At 45.9% G+C, this 20,364-nt stretch overlaps 1 protein-coding gene across 1 annotated transcript in view; it reads right to left on the reverse strand.

Moving 5' to 3' along the window:
• The window catches only part of LOC142558593 (transmembrane channel-like protein 1), a 93,870-nt gene extending 80,106 nt beyond the window's left edge, over positions 1–13,764 (reverse strand). Inside the window, exon 1 of the mRNA XM_075670779.1 lies at positions 13,557–13,764. Coding sequence (XP_075526894.1) covers positions 13,557–13,753 — 197 coding nt within the window. The 5' untranslated portion in view covers positions 13,754–13,764. The remainder of the gene's footprint in view (positions 1–13,556) is intronic.
• Positions 13,765–20,364: the final 6,600 nt, after the last annotated feature.

Below are 20,364 nucleotides of genomic sequence, written 5' to 3' on the forward strand. Positions count from 1 at the left end.
CCCAGCCAGAAACGTAAGTTCTACACTCAAGAACCCAACATGCCCGACAAATTGCGCAGGACCACAATATGTCTTCATGAAAGGCACTGACTCTGTTTTCCGCGACGCTCTCTCTCTCTCTCTCTCTCTCTCTCTCTCTACAGCGACCGCGCTTTTTCACGTGTTAGAGACAGCGTTTCCTGTGCCTCCTTTCTACTCAGTGCGAAGAGACAAAATGGCTCACAGATATCTGGATTAAGGGCACGGAGCAGCGAGAAAGAAAGTACAGACAATATGCGACTAGCATGAGAATGTAACAAAGTGAAGAAGCGTCCGGGATTCAAGGGAAAAGTGGTAGAAAAATCCCAGCCGGCCCACGGGAACGAACTCTCCTCTCGCCCGGCGACGCGCGGGGCGTGGCAACGAGCTCAGGGCGGGTCCGGACTCGCTGCTCTGTCTTTTGTCCCACTTCATTAGGTCTGCGGCGAAGAGCATCAATAATGCAGCAGGGGAAATAACAACGCTCGCGAGCCGCCGGCCGGCGTTGCGACCAGCGCACGCTGTGTACGCCGCCTGACACAGTGTGCGCTCAGCGCAGGTATCTCTTTCCCTGGCTGCCTTATCGTTGCCGTTGAGGCCCACCCGCCACGACCCCCGAGCAACTGTATGTCGGGCCACCGTCCTGCTGGCACCGCACGCGATCACCGAACGGGTCGCGCAATCACCGTGGTCATTAGGTGCACATACTAGAAAAGTGCGCAGTTGCTGTACTCGTTTGCTCAAAAGCTACGTCTTAAGAAAGAGCATGGCAACACCGCATTAACCAGAAGTTGTGTGACCTATTAGTGGATTGATTCGATTGATTTTCAAGTCCCGAAGCCACACAGGGGCGACGAGAGACGCAGCAGTAGAAGACACCTGGTTAATTTTGACCAACTGGGTTTCGTTAACACGCACCCAAGGTACGATACATGTCTTTTTTTTTCATTTCGCTTTTATCGGATAACGGCTGCCATGGTCAGCAGTAGAACGCGCGCTCCGCATCGGAACGCCGCAGCTACTGAGCTACCGTGGAGTGTATGTTGACATTTGTGAACAGGAAGCAAGGACAAATTTTTGTCCAGCGCGGTATATGTTCTATTGATAAGAAAACTGCACGCTTTAATCTTTCAGCGCACCTACCGCGGTGGCTCAGTGACTACCGCCTTCTGCTGCTAACCGCAAGGTCGCATGTTCGGTTCCTGACCACGACGTCCACATTTCGATGGAACCGGTATGCAGAAACATTCTTGAACTCGGATTGTGGCGCATGTTGAGAAACCCCAGGTGATTTCTCAGCAGAAATTAATCTGGAGACCTCTTCTACGGCGCCTCTTATAATTCGTGCACTGTTTCGGGGCATAAACCCACACAGGTCTATCCTTGCTAATTTCATCATTGACCGCAACCTCTCGTGGAGCCCTCACTGCGTCTATCTGAAGAAGAAGTTAGTCGCCATTGCTCAGGTCTTCAAATTTCTCTGCGGGAAAAACTGGGGTACACCAGTCCATACTATGTTGCAGCTGTACAGGGTTTTGTTTCTTGGACTCCTACATTACAGCCTACCAGTGGTGTCAAATGCATGCAAGACGAACTTTCGCGCCTTGGAGAGCATACAAGGTCAAGCCCTACGCACGTGTTTAGGGCTGCCTCGGTGCACCTCAACAGCAGCAACAATCGCCATCGCGGGAGATCATATAATCCAGACACATGTGGCTGTCGACTCTCTCAGAGCGCACATTCGCCATCTGTCAAGGATCCCCGACCATCATTTGGCCTCCCTACCAGCCGAGAGACCTCAAGCGACCTTTTCACGAGGGATTAGCGCTCATCAAGAGTGCATACCGGCATCTTTTACCCCGGCGGCGAAGCCTTCCTCTCCCCTGTGGTGCCTGCAACAGCCTCAAGTGAATTTTGCTATTCCTGCAATTACAAAAAACTCCAATTATCCAGCGCCGGCTCTGAAACAACTTACGCTCCTATTACTGCACCAGACGTATCATGACCACATTCATATATATACCGATGGTACGACCTCACCTACCAGCTCAACTGCCGCATTCGTCGTTCCAGCCAAGAACGTTACAGTTAAATTCAAACTGTCGCACACGACTACATCTACATCGGCAGAACTTGCAGCTCTCCATGCCGCTATGATGTACATCACCGAAGAGCCAACAGAGAAATGGGTCATATTTTGTGACTCTAAGGCAGCCCTTCACAGCATCAAGTCTGGATTACGTCACAGAACATACGAGCAGATGATATCTGACATCAGGGAAGTACACCACCATGCTCTGGAAAGAGGACACCACATTACATTTCAATGGATCCCTGCTCACTGTGGCATCGTCGGCAACAACCTAGCTGACAAGGCTGCCCGGTGTATCCACGAAGATACCAAGACGCGTCCAACACCTTTGGCGAGGTCGGACGCTGCCAAAGAACTTCGACTACTTGCACGCATGAAGCTACAAGATCTCTGCCTTCAACTGCCTTCAATTGCAGATTGCGTAAACTGGACCCCACGCTACGGCTACAACTGCCATCTAGCCTTTCCCGTGGCGAAACAACCTTGTTGTGTCGCTTGTGGCTGGGAGTGGCGTTCACGAACGCATACTCCTACCGTATGGGAATGGCCGAGAGCCCGATGTGCGACTCCTGCGGGTGCGAGGAGACCATCGAGCACCTATTGTGTACCTGCCCTCGCTACGATGTCCAACGTCTCTCTCTGCGGGCAACTTTACGCCGACTGTACTCGAGACCATTCACCGAGTCAAAGATACTCGGACCGTGGCCACACCCGTCACTGGCTCGAAAAGCGATTCGTGCACTAGTGCAGTACTTGAAGTGCACCGGCTTAAGAGACCGTTTATAGTGTCCTTGTGTGTGGTGTCCCTCCCACACGTACTCAGTGCTTATTCTCTCCCTTTCTTCCTCTTTCTATTCCCCTTCCCCCACCACCAGTGCAGGGTAGCAAACCGGATGCTGTTCTGGTTGACCTCCCTGCCCTTCCTATCCTTGTTTTCTCTCTCTCTCATCAAAGCAGGTTTGGCGCAAAGCGCATTAAATGGGGATCAGACAATCAGAGGCTAGAAAATGCAACATTTCGGTAAGTTAAGTGTGGGAGAATCTAAGACCTCTGACAGTGCGCAACGGGCTCCTTCTTATGGTTCTCGGTAGATGATAATTTGGGATTTTTATGGCGCAGCAGCCATGCAGGCTATAATGCGCCAGGGTTCTCGGTAGGCGCACGGGTACAAAAGAACCCAAAATTTGAAATTTCTATATATGCATTCCGAATGTCGTATAACTGGCTCAATCCCTTTCCGAGTCTTGGGCAAATCGGCGAGCTTTCAGACGATCATCCACATGCATCCGGTTGGTGGAATGATTTTTAACCGTCTTCTCATATACGATTCGGGCATAAATTGCCATTTACATTGAAATATCCATTTCAGAAGTGAACGGTAAGGTTCACCTGAAGGCTCTCTTAAGAGTAATTCAATTCTCCCCACTGGAATTCTCCCCGAAAAACAAATTTGTCAAGTATGTTGAAACCACCTTTTAAGTGTTAGCTTTCTTAGGGTACTTCACGCAGTTTCCGGGGGCTGGCTGGCTATATCTATCTATCTATCTATCTATCTATCTATCTATCTATCTATCTATCTATCTATCTATCTATCTATCTATCTATCTATCTATCTATCTATCTATCTATTATGTATGTATGTATGTATGTATGTATGTATGTATGTATGTATGTATGTATGTATGTATGTATGTATGTATGTATGTATGTATGTAACCATTTTCCCGCCTACCTGGGTCACTGGGTAGTAAGTTTTCGAATGGGTAGCACACGGGGGGGAGAGAGAGACAAAAGGGGAGGGAAGACAGCGAGGTTAGCCAGTGTAAGTACCGGCTGGCTACTCTGTGCTGGGGAAAGGGGTGAAGCGAACAAAAGGAGAAAAAAGAAAAAAGAAGCTGAGAAAAATTCAAACAGTAACGCGATGCTACGCGCTACAACATTCAAAGACGGTCGCATAATTCGCGTGCCCTTAAAAACTTCCGCAAAGCCCTTAATGTCTTGAGTGCCGAAACCCGTCTGGACCAGTATCCTAGAACTTTTGCTCCTGTGAAGGGGCGATTGTACAGTTTTTCGAGCGTGGTCACGAGCACTTTTCTCGGCACATTGTAACGGGGACAGTCACAAAGGAGGTGCTCGATCCTCTCCACACAGCCGCAGGTGTCGCTAGTAGGGCAGTCGGCTATTCCAATGCGGAAGGAATATGAGTTCGTGAATTCCACGCCGAGGCACAGGCGGCACAGAAGTGTCGCTTCCGCTCGTGGTAAACCTTTATGGAAGACGGAGTTGCAGACATGGATCCAATGTATGGAGACATGAGTTCGTGAATTCAGTGGTGTACCACAGATTCTGCGTAAGCTCGCGTGCGAGGGAGCGAAGACTTGTGGCTGCGTCTGTTCTTGACATTGGTATTGGTATAATATGAGCACCATCGTGGGCAGATCGGGCAGCGTCATCCGCACTGTGATTTCCCGGAATTCCGCAGTGACGCGGCATCCACTGGTAGATGTTGTGCCCCTTGTCGACTGCGTGATGGTAGAGTGGTCACGTGTCTGAGACTAATTGTATATTAGGTGTGTGGTTGAAAGGGCACAGCAGACACTGTAGAGATGCCAGCACACGAGGTTGCTGTGCTGAGGTAACAGAGTTCGAAGCTAATCATCGGAATAACGTGGGTCACTTATTTATGTGAAAATGTGTACATGCGTGCCGCTCTTTAACGAACCACTTTCACGCCGAAATAGGTCACTGTAGATACGGGACTGGGTAGGATACCCGGTACTCCAAGTCTGCGTCAAAGTGTTTCTTCGAACAGCGGTACATTCCCATTTCCGTATCTATAGCGACCCATGTCGGCGTGAAAGTGGTTCTTTCGCTGTTCGAAGAGACTGACGTCTACTTGGAGTACTGGGCACCTGCCACTCGATCTGCGCTGGTCTTAAATGAACCTCGTTGATGCCAACTTGGGTCACCGGGGTAATGTGCCAGTAGGTGTGTGCCGCTCTTCAATGAAAGTCTTTGACGCCAACTTGGGTAACTAGGTGTGTGCTACTGGGAATGTGCCGCTCTACAATGACGAAAACGATCCCTTAAATTTATCCGATGCTGAACTGAATCGTACCCACGTCACAAGGGTTCTTCAAGGACATAAACCCGACGCATTAGCAGGCTGCGACACACATGTACTGGGCATGTGCCGCTTTTCAATCAACGTATTTCACGCCAACGCTTTAGAGAGCTGCGCCATGAATGCAGTGGATATGAACCGCTCTTCAATGAGCCTTTCGCCAACCTGCGTCACTGAGTATGTTCCACTCAGTGTGCAGCAAGCAAGAGAATAATTATCAGCGTTCGCAGGCACCGGCGCGCCACGCTTCTCATCTCGGATGCCATGCATGGCCTTATCGGCAGTGCCACTAGATGGCTCAGCGTGCTCAGAAGGAAGCGCGAGCCTGGTTGCCGCATGACGCATTTCTCAGGATTCGCACGCACTGGCTCACCATACATTTCAGAGTTCACGCGCAAATTTCGCGTCAGCGGCGCTAGATGGCGCTTAGTGTTCTTAGGGAAGCACGAAAGAGGAATCCTGCTGCAGTCCACGTCTCATACATAACTCGCTTCGTCGGTGGCAACACGTTGTGTCGCGACATTAATATAATGCTGAAATTACCATCAACAGTCATCGTGAGGTGGGTTCTGCCGCAATACGTTAATCTAGTTAATGCTTTATGGTTCACATTAAAAATTCCTATTCATAGTCACGTCACTAATTAAGAATCTTTGCGCCTAACGATCACTATGATGACTCGAATCGTTTAATATGACTACGGCGTGCAACTTTCCTCTCAACTTTTCATATACCTCTGTACATACTAATGGCCTATGAATAGCTCAGGGATGTGCCAGGATGGGGGGGGGGGCGGAGGGGACTTATGGGGCTTCAGCCATCCCCCGTGAAATTTTTTCGTGCTGTCATGCACGGCCGTGCAAAAGAACCCCCTCCGCGGAAATCATTCTAGATTTTGTCTAGAATGTCTTTTTCATTCTCGAAAAGACATTTCGGCGCCATCATTGCGAACTCTGACTGGATTTCGTTGCAACGCCCATCCACCGGGAGACACATAACGCAAGGAGCCCCATCGAAGCACAAATAGTCAAGGGCGTTTCGATGGCGAGCGGGCTCGTTGCGGCATCTCGCGGAGGTCAACGAATCTACGGAGCCCATGGATTTCAATTCCGAAACTTTATAGGTATAAAGTTCTCAAACGTTTGGTGCGAAAAGTCTATTAACATTTCCAAAGTCATGCTTTAGATTTTCAATTCCGGAACTTTGTCGGTTTAAGGTTGTTATAAACATTTCACGCCAAAGGGGCATAGTCTTTTCTAAAGTCGTACATCGGACCATACAACGAGACAAGCGAAATCAACACTTAGACAAGTTGACAAAGCACGCAGCGAGGTCCGATGAGACGAAGTGTTGTGGTGGTTCATTTGTGCCGTCATGTCACAGAAATTAATATCAACATTTTTTTCACCTGCGCCAATGCATACATGTTAAGACACTAAAGCCAGCAGGTGTAACTCCGTTCCTATTTATTTTTCTACTTTGACTTTTATTCGCCGAAGACCACATTGAGCCTCTTCAATTTTCATGTTCTCGCTGCCCGCGGGCCGCCAGAGCCAACCAAAGCGCATGCGTTTCTCTCGTGTTGCCCCGACACTGCTCGGCGCACTTCCGTGCGCGTTCGTTTTTCTCTGGTTGAGTGGATTTTCGCCTGGCAGATTTTTGGGTGTTTTCTGGCTAGAAGACGAGAAAAAGAAACAATGGTCGCTCGCCAGCATCACTGTAGGGATTCGACGGATTGCAACGCGATCGCTTGAGCGCAACCTCTCTGGGAAATCTTGTCTCGCCGGTGTAGGATACCAAGCAGTATGCGTACGCTTCTCTATGAGCCAAGTGTCTCACGTTTTCGTCAATATTTCTTCGGTAGCCACATTAGGTGCCCATCAAAGTAGGCGCTCGATTGTGGCCAACATGCTTTCCCTTACGTTTTTTGTCATTTCGGGGCCCCCGCCCACCAAAAGAAAAAAAAGGCATTGCTGCGGCGCAGTGAATTGCCGCATGGTGAAAGTTCGATTTTGTTACTTCTTCTTTTGCGGAAAGTAATGGGCCAGGATACGCTTCAGTTGCCGGATACTCTTATTATATTATTGCGATAACAATTATATGGACGCTCCAGGCGCATTCCCGCCGTCGCCGTCGCCCTCATGTTCCGTATAAAGTCCTATGCGATAACATCGTGACCGCGCGCCGCTTCCTGTATGTCATCATCATCATCAGCCTGGTTAGGCCCACTGCAGGGCAAAGGCCTCTCCAATACTTCTCCAACTACCCCGGTCATGTACTAATTGTGGCCAGGTTGTCCCTGCAAACTTCTTAATCTCATCCGTCTACCTAACTTTCAGCCGCCCCCTGCTACGCTTCCCTTCCCTTGGAATCCAGTTCGTCGGTTATCTTCCCTCCTCATTGCAGTCATGCTCATGCCCCCCCCCCCATTTTTTTTTCTTGATTTCAACTAAGATGTCATTAACTCGCGTTTGTTCCCTCACCCAAACTGCTCTTTTCTTATCCGTTAACGTTACAACCATCATTCTTCTTTCCATAGCTCGTTGCGTCGTCCTCGATTTAAGTAGAACCCTTTTCGTAAACCTCCAGGTTTGTGCCCCGTACGTGAGTATTGGTAAGACACAGCTGTTATACACTTTTCTCTTGAGGGATAATGGCAACCTGCTGTTCATGATCTGAGAATGCCGGCCAAACGCACCCCAGCCCATTCTTATTCTTCTGATTATTTCCGTCTCATGATTCGCATTCGCGGTCACTACCTGCGCTAAGTAGATGTATTCCATTACCACTTCCAGTGCCTCGCTACCTATCGTAAACTGTTGTTCTCTTCCGAGGCTGTCAAACATTACTTTAGTTTTCTGCAGATTAATTTTTAGACTTACCCTTCTGCTTTGCCTCTCCAGGTCAGTGAGCATGCATTGCAATTGGTCCCCTGAGTTACTAAGCAAGGCAATATCATCAGCGAATCGTAAGTTACTAAGGTATTCTCCATTAACTCTTATCCCCAATTCTTCCCAATCCAGGTCTCTGAATACCTCCTGTAAACACGCTGTGAATAGCATTGGAGAGATCGTATCTCCCTGCCTGACGCCTCTCTTTATTGGGATTTGGTTGCTTTCTTTATGTTGCTGTATGTGCGAGGAGTGAAAGCGTAAGGAAGGGGGGGGGGGCGGTATGGGTGAGCCAACGATGGTGGTTCAGTCTTGCGTGTGCAAGGGCAAAAGCGGGGAGGAAGCGCGCCGCCCTCCGTCGCACGCGATACACCAGGTGAAGTGGAGGGAGGAGGAGGGGACGGCGGGCCTTAAGATTCTGTGATATGTGATTGGGCAATATGTTTATTTGCCTTGTTTGGCGCATTATACACAGTGACTTTTTCTTAGATACGTAGACTTATTGGAGACATAGGTATATTTAAACAGCTTGTTGTGAGGTTTTCTGTGTACGTGCAGTGAACGTTTTTTCCAGTGATATTTTCTTGCCCTTTATCAAGCTGTATCTTCGCATTTGTATATGCCATTGTATCTTCGCATTTCTAATGCACGAGGGCGAGTCAAATGAAAGTGAGCCAACCCCTCCCCCCCCCCCCCCCCGCGCAATAATGGTTCGGTTCCTTATCTGCGAGGTATGCGCGTAGCACTCAGGCACTGTAATCTGCAAACTTTACACGTAGGTGTGAGGATAAAGGTTCTTTAATGCTCTCATACACTGGGTTGAACATGGTTACGTTACATAATGGACGCTCCTAAAGTTGAACAGCGTGGTGTCGTGAGGTTTTTGATAGCTGAAGGTGTTTCCAGAACAGAAATTAGTCGCTGTATGGCTGCCATGTCACCCCCAACACAAATGCAAAGGCTGATCAACTGATTAGACAAGAACGGAGGATAAGCATCGATGAACTGGTGGAGCCTGTGAACATCAGTCACGGTTCGGTCCCCACCATAATTCATTAACACCTCGGTTATCGGCTCTTGTGTGCGCAATGGAATATGCCCTACATTTTGAACCAGCCCAAACGTGTTGCTGAATTTTTTTATCATCAGGGGCATTTACTAATCAAATTCGGTTAACTTGGAGAGGCTATCAATCGTTTCCGGTATTGTGAAACGCCGGATCGGCTGCGTGTCGCAATCAAGAACTAACCACGTGAAAAATTGACGAATGGGGTCTTCTTGCTCCACGACAATGCCCGTCCCCACGTCGCTAATGTGGTTAACACAAAACAGCCATAGTTCAAGTGGCAACCGCTGCAAAATCCGCTATACAACCCAGACCTGTCGCTTCGCGACTTCCACATTTTGGAGCAATTGAAGAAAAAGCTCAAAGGAACCAGATTCGTGTCGGACGATGACGTGAAAGAGTCAGTGACAGGCTTTTTCAAGAAGCAACCCAAGGAGTTTATGAGACGATAATCACGCGAATCGTTAGTCACTTGGACAGATGTCTAAATGGTCATGGACACCACATTTAAATAAAGTACCGTGTTTGTCCTATTCTAATTTGCTCACTTTCATTTGGCTCACTCTCGTGTATCTTGCAGAACTCCTGCTTTCTATACGTGCTCTCTGTTGAGACTATAATTTCGGTGCAATTATTCACAATACATGACCGGTGATAGCTGCTCCTGCTCAATACATTGGAACAAAGGACAGCGTCATTGAGATTTTTCCCTGGCGGTTACATATGTACAAGAATGTAAACAAAGTTCTTGAATGACAAAGTTTCATTAAAATATTTGTCTTCGACTTGTTCATTGCATGGCCTTTCTATTTTTCATATCGGCGTCATGCATTGCTTTGCTGGTTTCGAACTTATATATTTCTAAAGTTCGTGTGATTTTTTCTTTACTTATTAAATAGACAAAAACATGGAAGCATTGACATCAGTTATTTCGGGCACAATTTTTGGGACATACGAGTATATTCTTTTATGAATAAGTACATATTTTACTTGTCTTGACAATGCGTAGCGTTTAAGAATTCGTATGCAGCATCTTTGACAATGGTAATGCAGTTATTATTCATCTATTTGATCCTTTGAAAAATTTTATAACGAGGAGGCCGAGCTGCAACGTGAGCCCCACCCTCCTGAACAAAATTTCTGGCTACGCCACTGGAATAGCTAGGGAAAAAATGGCACGAATGTATACATAAACTCAACAGGATTAGTAAGCAAACCTAGAGGCAGTATGTACATTGAGTCCAAGAAGATGTACGATAACTGCGGTGGCTTCTTACTCGTATTTCATATCCTACATTATGGCTCTGCCATGAGACGCTGGTCCGTAGGCAGTTGAGTCGCATGCTGTGGTCGCAACAGTATCCAATGCAACGTGCACCATGCCAATCAATTCATCAATGAGCTGAAAATCATACAGGCCGTACTTGATCGCTTGTAGTCCTGGCCGTGCATCTTATTTGGCCCTCTGCACAATATGAATAGAAATTCGCGTGCGTATGCTCTACAGCAGCTAATAGAGCTGCTCTAATGTTAGCACAAATGGCTAGGTGGGGAGATGAAATTAGGAAATTCGCGGGCGCTTGTTGGAATCGGTGGGCTCAGGACAGGGGTAATTGGAGATTGCAGGGAAGAGGCCTTCGTCCTGCAATGGACATAGAATGGAATGATGATAATGCTGCTGCTGATGATGATGATTATCATGATCATGCTGATGGTAAGCACACCAAATGAAAGAAAAAGATAAAGCGAGTGACCACTACTAGGTCCATGATGCATAAAGAGGTAAATTTCGCCCAGCAACACATTTGTCATTGGTAGATTCATAGCACGTTGAGCTAAGGAGACAAAATAATGATACCATTCTTATTTTTCGCCAAACCAAGAAAATATGTTGCATAAAAAAATCTGCTTACGAGATATTTTACAAGGCACCGGGGATGCTAGTCCCACTTTTGCAGACAGTTACACGGCCTCCGTGATTATGAAAGAATTTACGTCCACGTGTTCAAACTATAAAACACCGCACAGTCATGCCATAGAACTCATGAACAAGTGTCGTGCTTTTCATCTTCAGTATCAGTTTATTTGGCGTTTTTTTCATACAAAGTATCACTGTTAATACAGTGATATAATGTTCATAAAGAACACACATAGATAATGAATACGTAAGCTATTCGCCATAATCACCCTCAACTTTCAAAGCAAATAGCTTACGACAGTAAATAGTAAATAAAATTAGGACACGAATAGTCCGGAAGAGTTCTCAGCAGACACAATAAGATAGTGGTAGTTTAAATAGAGCTTCAGCCAGTTAACCTTGCGTGCTTGATCTTCAAAACAAAGGAGTAGAACTAATTAATCTATACGGACGTAAGCTAACGCGCATAATTCATTGCCACAACAATTTCTGTTTAGTTCAGGGAGCGCTAGACTTTGGACCGAATAGCGTATCTTGGTACCTGTGTAGAGGATGCCAGAATAAAGAAATGGTTCAGTTTCCCTTAATTATTTATACCAACGTATGGTGCCTTCCTAAAAGGCACCTCTCCCCCCTGCCCCACCCTTTTAGACTCATGGCCTAAACAGTCTTAATAATCTAAATATATATTAATGGTCATTTGTCAGGTATAATCAAGAGTCGTCACTGTGTCGGCATCGTTCTTGAGGAACGCATATTGTGCAGATGTTATAAAAAAATATCGGTGGATAAGCTCACGCAATACTGTACGTTCTTGGCAACATGGCGAGGCCGCGACGGGGAACGTCCATGGACAAACACGTGAAATGTCATTTCGATTTAGCTTTTGTCTATTCAGAAGTAGCCAATACAACACTGACACCAGAACACCCTGCAGGGACGACCTCCTGCACCAGCTGATCACAAAAAGTGTCCGTCTATAGTTTTCTAGTACGGGGATCATAGCACAAACATAAAAGCCTCTCGTGACTAAGTTGAGAGCAGCCGATAAATGATGAGACTTTTTTCTGCATACTTCCACAAAGCACGCGTCATCAATTTTTCAAAGTGTTTGTCACATATAAGTGGGTTATTCAAGTTTAAAACGTTCGAAATTGTACGGCCACGGATTTATGACCTGCTCCAGACACTTCCTTAAATAGAGGGAACGAAATATACAAGCGGGTTTGACTGCAGTCGTGCGTAAGCTCTTTTTCTCATCTGTTTAGCTTTTTTTTTCATTCAGGTGCTGTTATTGCAAATACATGTTATGCGATAATCTGTATTTTCTTTGACAACAATAACTGTTCGGGGTTCTTTGTCCAAATTTTGAGGCGTCGGTGGTCAGATAAATCATACTGGTTCTGAGCATATTTAAATCGCTGTCTAAGGTTCAAGCCATGAGTTTAAATCGGAGCCATGTGCTCTCCACGTCTAGTGGTGGAAAGAAAGAGACGTTGCAAGAACTTAAAATAGCTCAGTGCGAGTTGCAAATGTTTTCAAAGCGTTAATGATAATGCCGCAACGATCCACTTGATTGTAGATTGAACCACATGACACGCAAAGTGGGAAGTTCAAATGTTGCACACAAGATTCTAGACTCGGCATCAAAGAATCTGGTGAAAAAGGGAAAAAAATACGAGTTGCTGCGCAATGTAATGAAAAAGCTCCAGGCGATTTAAACTGCCTCCTGTTTAGTGGAGCCGTAGAAGGCATTTTGTCGACACACTACGCCAATATGAATGCCTTCCCCGGCCAACATAACTCAGTACCCTCGTTCCTAGAATCATTTATGGAATGAAGCGGTGGATTGCTGGAATCATTCCTCAGGAAAAACAGCTCTATAAAAAGTTGCGATGCTGCAACATCTTCCTACGTGGATGGTGCAGCATCGGAGCTTTTGCCTCATTGACCTCAGGTGTCATGACACAACATTTCGCTCTTCTATGCGACTCAAATCCCCTAAGAGAATATCAGTGCTAGAGAAGCGATATTCAGCAGGTTTTTCAACACTTCTTCTATAAAGTGAGCGAATCGTCGACAGGAGCGCACATTGATCAAACGTGAGTGGCAAACAGAGAGCGCGCGCATAGGATGTTTTTGCGCTTTGACAATGTAGTTGGAAATGCTAAACAGGTTGGCGAGGTAGTTGGTTCGTATTCATGATAACAGAGAAAGAGAATAGACAAAGAAGCAGTGTGTGTGTGTGTGTGTGTGTGTGTGTGTGTGTGTGTGTGTGTGTGTGTGTGTGTGTGTGTGTGTGTGTGTGTGTGTGTGTGTGTGTGTGTGTGTGTGTGTGTGTGTGTGTGTCGTCTTTTTTCTTTTCTTTCTTCGTACAGTAACGTTTCACATTGCAGTCGGAAAGGAAACCTTTCGAGAGAGTGGCGAATGCCGCAGCAGTTACTTACTCCGAGGAGAGCGTATAAGACGACAGGCGTCTGCGTCCAGCTGCAGTCTCCCATGGGAATGGCGATGAGCCCCTCCTGGACGAAGATTGCCGGCTGAAGCGGCGGCTTTGACGCCGCTCGGTTCCCTTGTGACGTAGATACATTTCCAGGTACATGTCCTCCTCACCCATGTCCTCCGTGATGGACGTCGCCGCCATGCTGACCGCTCGCTGTCCTGTTCCCAAGAAAAAAAGTCAATTGTTCGTTTTCCTCACCTAAAGGACAGCCGTTATCATGTACGCCTCTGCGCTCTCTACCCACTGCCACCACATCCTATTTCGGCTGCCCGTGCACAGGATTACAAAGCACATTTCTTTGCGAAGGTGCCTACTAGAGCCTAAAGGTCGTCAACTCTTGCATGCGACACGCTAAAATGGGATTCTGTTTGTTCATGCAGATAGATACACGATGTCGTTTTTGAGCACTCGATTGGACACTTTTCTGAAGATCTAGAGGGCAAATATCCGATGCTGGCCAAAGTTTCTTTATAATGATGCTCTCCATTGCTATGGCAGCATCCGCAGAGATATACAACCATTGAATTGCCATAACGAGGTCATAGTCTTCAAATCAGGCTACATGAGCTTTATTCTGCTTTATCAGCGTGTTGTTAACTCGTGTTCTGAAAAGAACGAAACAACAACGTGTTCTCCGAATTCTCCATACCTTGATTTCTTAAATCTTCTACCCTTTACCCTTCTCCCAATGCAGAGCAGCCAACCAGACAGTCACTCTGGATAACCTCTCTGATTTTCATTTTGATGCGAAAGCATCAAATGGCCCACTGAGCGAAAAAGCTGGCGTCTGTCGTCTGGACAAGCGAAAAATGGCACCTAAATTCCCATTCGCTGAGACGCCACGTCATGAGCCCGCCTCGACGGAGCACAGCGGGTGAAGGGGGAAACCTGCTGTCGCAATAGCGCACCATGTGTTGCGTGGGGAGAAGGCATCGACGCCACGTCACGCTCGCCCGCGGAAGCCTATATTATCCGCGCGTTCCTTGCCCGTGCAAGATCTCGCCCGCATTCTAAATGCGCCTCGGTAAGGCCAAATCAAGAGGCGCCAAGCCGTTGGCCAAGAGTGTCAACGCGCTCGTTTGTCGGCGAGGAGTTCATAACTCGAAGGATCGCTCAGCGGCGTTTAATTGGACATTAATGTGTTGGCATTCACAACTCGTAAGAAGTGCTTAGGTGTTCTCGGGTTTTTTTTCTTCTCTCTTTCTTCAGCGTCCATTAGCAGGAAGTTATTGCAATACAGCGGTGCTGGAGAGTTTCCGGCTCAGGCCTATTCTCGGTAATTTGTACTATATATTTGAATTAGCTTAGAAAAAGGTACCCTTTTATATGACAAGCCAACTTACGCTGTTTTGTTTTTTAGTTGACGCACCTATTTCGGCGACAGCATAACTTCTTTCTATAGAGAAACAGTGACTCCTATGAACTACCTATTGTATATAAATATTTACTCTATACATCTCTTATTGGTCAAAGAAACAATTAAGGACGAGTACTCTACATAGCCTACTTTTTAAATGCCTTGCCAAATTTATGACTCAAGATTTCCGGACTGAACTATGAGTAGGTTAGGAACTTCCAGTGGCATCAACCCACCAAATGTTGATTGCAGTCACGTCATGACCTTAGCAGCCCGCGAAACTTCGGCGAAATAGTTTACGGATACACCAAGCATATGCGTCACCAAGCAAATGCGTTATACTTATAGGCTTACAAAACATTAAGTAGACTGAAGCGTTTACCTAAACATAAATATGAAGGTGCCCGAGCGTCTTACCACCAACAAAATCTGGAGGACAGTGAGCGAATAATATTCAATTTTGGAAAGCTTTTATGAGAATGATAGTAACTTGTGCATTAAGTGATTACTATCGATAAAGAGGATATTAAGTTGCTTGATTATAAAAGCAAAGACTGATCACTATCTGCTATTAAGAGAGGCTGGTTCTCCTCAAAACAAGAAAGCATCGTGTCTAAAGTTAACCATAAAAAAACAAGGCCGCCATTATCTGGGACACGAAAGAGGTTGTAACAATTAAAACTTCATAAATGTGACACCGTCAATGCGCGTTACTTCTTTGTCTGGCTGTGAAATAAATGCACTGCTAAAGAAGAAATTAGCGAGCGTCATGTCAGGAACGTGTTCCGGTGGGTGGTTTGCGGGAGAATTGTGTCAGTGTCATGACTCATTTTTAAGGAAATGACTATCTCTACCATTCACCTTATAGAAGACCTTTCTTTTTACGTTTCCTTCTTTCAGATCGGAAAGCAATCAAAAGAAACAATTTCCTTAGTGTAAGAAGAAGTATTTTAATGACTGGAAAATGTAGAGAGGTCGGCCGGATAATGGAACATCTGGCCTGCTACTCTACGTAATGGAAGGGGAAGAGGGGAAGAAAAAGGGTCACAATGGGGGATGATAATGGGAGGAATGAGGTGAAGGACACATCACACAACTGGTAAGTGTAATTATTCAAGTTGCAGTAGACCAAAGACAAGCTCTCGTTACCTTTTTCTTAAGGTCTCCTAAGGAGTTTTAAAAACGACGTGCTAAGCCTATATTATAAACTTCGTTGTGGGTGGCCGGGTCAAGATAGTCATTTTCATTGTTCTGTGACTTGCCGATTCAGCCCGGGAGACTGGACCCACGAAGCGCTGTTGTGTACAGTTTATTTCTTCGTGTCCAGCCGTCTTCCGCGCTGCATCGTGAAACCATTGTATCAACTCGCTAAAACCTACGTCCTGCGCATAATCCTATGTCCGTTTTTGTTCTTTGTCGGGACGAGAACATTTTAGCACATCTGAGCCTAGAGATATCCAAAAATTTATTGTCTTCCACTAAAATAAGTGGGTATAACCGGTGTCTTTTTCTTGATCGGATAAATTTATCGTGTCTCCACATAATCGCCATTGATCTCGACAGCCATTTCGAATGTGTGTGCCCATTTTCTTGAAGCACTCCCGAAAGCCACCGTTAAAGAACTTGACAGTTTCGCTTCAGTGTTATTGCCACATCTTCTCGGTGCTGTTTGAAGAAAGAGCAGCGTCAGCACCACGCAGTGTATTGTGATAAAATTGTGAATTAGAATTCACAAAAATTTTTAGGAAGGTTTTCTCCGATTTCACCCCAGTTTCTTCTTTTAGCAAACCATGAGCCTAACAGAATATGTGGAGTGGGTTTTGGAGGATTAAGCACAACCTGCTCGCTTTGAAATTCTTGCGATTTCTACGAACATGCAGTTGTAGATTCATCTGCGGCTATCCTTGGCAATATCTTTCTTTCCAGCAAAGGGTTCGAGCCAAGGTTGAAGCCGATAATTCTTGTTCACGGGAATCATCATGACGCGCCCATTCACCTAGCCTGAAATTGACAAAAAAATACTGTTTCCTTAACTCGGCGCAACCTAAACAACAACAAAGCACACAGTAAAGGGCAACTGCCGGCGCTTATTAGAACTTGATTGTTTTTTTTTTCAGGAAACACCCATTCTGTGCGCACAAGCCTTTGACTTACGCATACGCCACGCCATGTCACAGCATCTTATCATGTGCAATTGTCGCACGTGTTCTAAAAGTTGCGATTTCCCTATTTCATATTGTTAAGGAAGCGCGGCTTGCGCACCCATCACCATTCTGCTTTAAAAATTAAGCTTCCATACTTGCTCGAGACACGATGCCTCGGTGACTCGCCGTGGTTCCTTAGTGGCTATATTGGGCTGCTAAACACGAAGTCGCGGGATCCAATCCCGGCCACGGCGGCCGCATTTCGATGGGGGCGAAATGCGAAAACAGCCGCATATTTGGGCGCACGTTTAAGAACATCCAGATCATCCAAATCATTACGGTGTGCCTCACAATGAGCTCGTGATTTTGGCCCGTAAAACGACATAATTTATTATTTATTTTAATGCGTCTTCGTGTCAAAGCACAACTGTGTTTGCATGAAACGACGGTTCGCCCGCCCAGTCCCGGCAGCATGTCGGGAGCGCGGCCATTCGGAATCAAGCTCGACCGAGGGGTTGGCCAAAGGTGCTTTGTTCAGTCAGGCGCGAGGTCAAGTTCGTATCGTGCACCAGTGCTCCTTAGTATACATAACGTCCCTCTCAGAGGTGGGCGCGTGTATACGTTGGTCAGAGAGGCAAATATATCCAAACACGCACCTATATCGGAGCAATAAAACAATCTGGAAGGTTTCACAGTCTAGCATGGCGGCACACTGTCGGGATTGGGCCTACCAGCCGTTGCTTCACGCAACAGTTCTTCATCCACACAAATATGTTATGTCCCAAGAGACTACGGGAAAAAAAAATTCTGGGTTTTTTACGTGCTAAAACCACAATATGTTTATAAGGCACGCCGTATTTGGGAGACTCCTGATTAATTGAGACCCCCGGGATTATTTAACGTGCACCCAATGCATGGTTAACGGGCGTCATTGTACTTCGCGTCCCCATCGAAATGCGGCCGTCGCGGTCGGGATGATCCGCCGGCGCCCTCGGGCTTAGCAGGGCATCGCCAAAGCCATTACGCCACCACGGCGAGTAGGTTACGGAAACTTATTCTACAAAGCGTAATGGGGATGGAGATCTCTAAGCTAAGCTTTCTCAACACTAGTAGATGGTGAAATAGCACTTTTTGAAGACGGGCTACGGTTGTGCATGAAGAAACACTGTGATATAGCGTGGCGCTATCGTAAAGCATGACTTCTGTTCGTACAGTATAACTGGTGTTTCCTAAAAACACGATGAGTTGTTAGTAAGCGTTCGTATTGCATTTGTTCGTGTGCATTCTCATTGTCATTGCTTACTTCACGCCTTTGTTAGGAAAATAAATCCGAAACTCGCTCTATTCAACGTACTTCAAAGAAAACAACTATTTGGTAGTTCTCAGAGCGAATACCTAATCACCCAAGCAATTGCTGAGATTTCTGAAGGTTTGTGAGGCCGATTAGCCGCTTTAAATATGGTGCCGCAAGGACACCAGTTTGTTGCGGCGGTAAGGCGCCCACGAAAATATGAACCTGGTTAAGTCGATTTCTCAGTCCTACGATGAATAAACTAAAGAATACGTTATTGCGAAATTGATCAAGCGAATCCGATAAAATATTTTCGTGATCGGTTCATTCTCAATGTTTAAGGAACTGACTTTTAGGACTCCTCACGTACAAATTGCTGCCAAATTAGCACGAACTCGGCGTTTAAGGAGGTCGAGCCCGTATATTCGTCTTTATTTTCTCGAAGAGAGCTGGAATCAAAACTCTACGTAATTGAATTTTTTTCCCTACGCCTTGTACGTAATAAAGGTTGTGTGTCGCTCACTTTCTGTTCAAACCCAACTCTTGTGCACCGCCCTTGTACAAATGAAGACAAATCAGGTTAGCCTAAGTTTGCGAGGCTCAACAGCGAACTAATACTTCTCATTTTTAATCTCACTGAAATGACACAAGAATGGAGGCATTTGCACTTCTTTAGGTAAATGCGTGATCTTTTGCACATTTTATTACCGAAGTTTCTGTGACAAACTAAGCATTTATGCATGGAAAGTAACGCAAGTAAGAGCCGTCGACGAATTTAATTCTTCTTTTAAACATTATTTAAAGACGGCGATTCGCTTTTCAAGACGCAGATTAGCTCGAAATTCACGTCTGTAAGCGATACAGCTAGCCACAATCTAGCAGATTAATCTTTTGCCGATGCAACCAACTTTCGTATGTGAAAATCACCTCATAATTAACTGCAGTTGGGTTACCTACGCCAGACAGGTCAATTTTTCAATCTTTTGTGAAATGTTTCGGTTGAGAATGTTGAACTAAATTAATTTACTCTTGTCCCACATACAAATATCAGGTTTCACGGCATATGTAAAGTGCAAATGTAGTAATGTGCAAGCTTAATAATAATGCAAGCATAATAAGAACACTGTTCTAAACGTGTTATCTGCCTTTCCCCTCGCACCCGTTCGTAAATATGAAGTATTCGTATATTGGAAGGTCGACAACTGAAGGAATTTCATGAAGAATATTTGCTTGTATATACCAAACATGCGAAACTCACGAGAATCTACTGCACTGTTTCCGTTGTTCCGATGCGCATGGACTCTTCTCGGTACTTGCTCATTGATAATGCGCACACAACTTTACGCAGAGGCGATCCAACAATCAAAAGCACTAGAAGACAGTCGCTATAAGCGGTCAGTTTTATCGGGAAACTTCCTTTTCCGGGTGTATTGCACAGAAAATTACGCGCCACGGGGATCATTCGTTAACAAAAGTTAGTGTTATTGTTTGCTTGGTAGGCACACTCGCAGGCCCACACACGTTTCGCTTTGGCAGGTCGAGTGAGCCTATAGTCCGGTAACCGGCGCCGTGCCTTAGCGAGCAGTTGTTACGCTGGTTGACAGAGGGGACCTATATACCGCGTTTAATACAAGTATATAATGCGGAAATCGAACGTAATCGAGTCAAGCGTTAAATTACGGCTCTAGAAAATTAAAACTAAACGCCCGCGATGCAGTCAAAGTTTATGTGTACGAACATCTGAGGAGCAGCTCTTTGGATGATGTGGGCGCACACGTGGTAGATTAGTCGACTGAACTGAATAAAGTTTTTTCTGCTTAGAAAGAAAAATGCGAGAAAAACATTTAGAAAGCAGTCGATGCCAATGGGACAAGCTCGCCAATAGGGTGTCGACTCGCACTCTGCCATGCGGTCTCAAAGTGTGAAGTACAATCCTCCATAACGAACGCGCCTTAGTTCG

The sequence above is a fragment of the Dermacentor variabilis genome, chromosome 1 (assembly GCF_050947875.1).
Source record: "Dermacentor variabilis isolate Ectoservices chromosome 1, ASM5094787v1, whole genome shotgun sequence".
Taxonomy (NCBI): Eukaryota; Metazoa; Arthropoda; class Arachnida; order Ixodida; family Ixodidae; genus Dermacentor; species Dermacentor variabilis.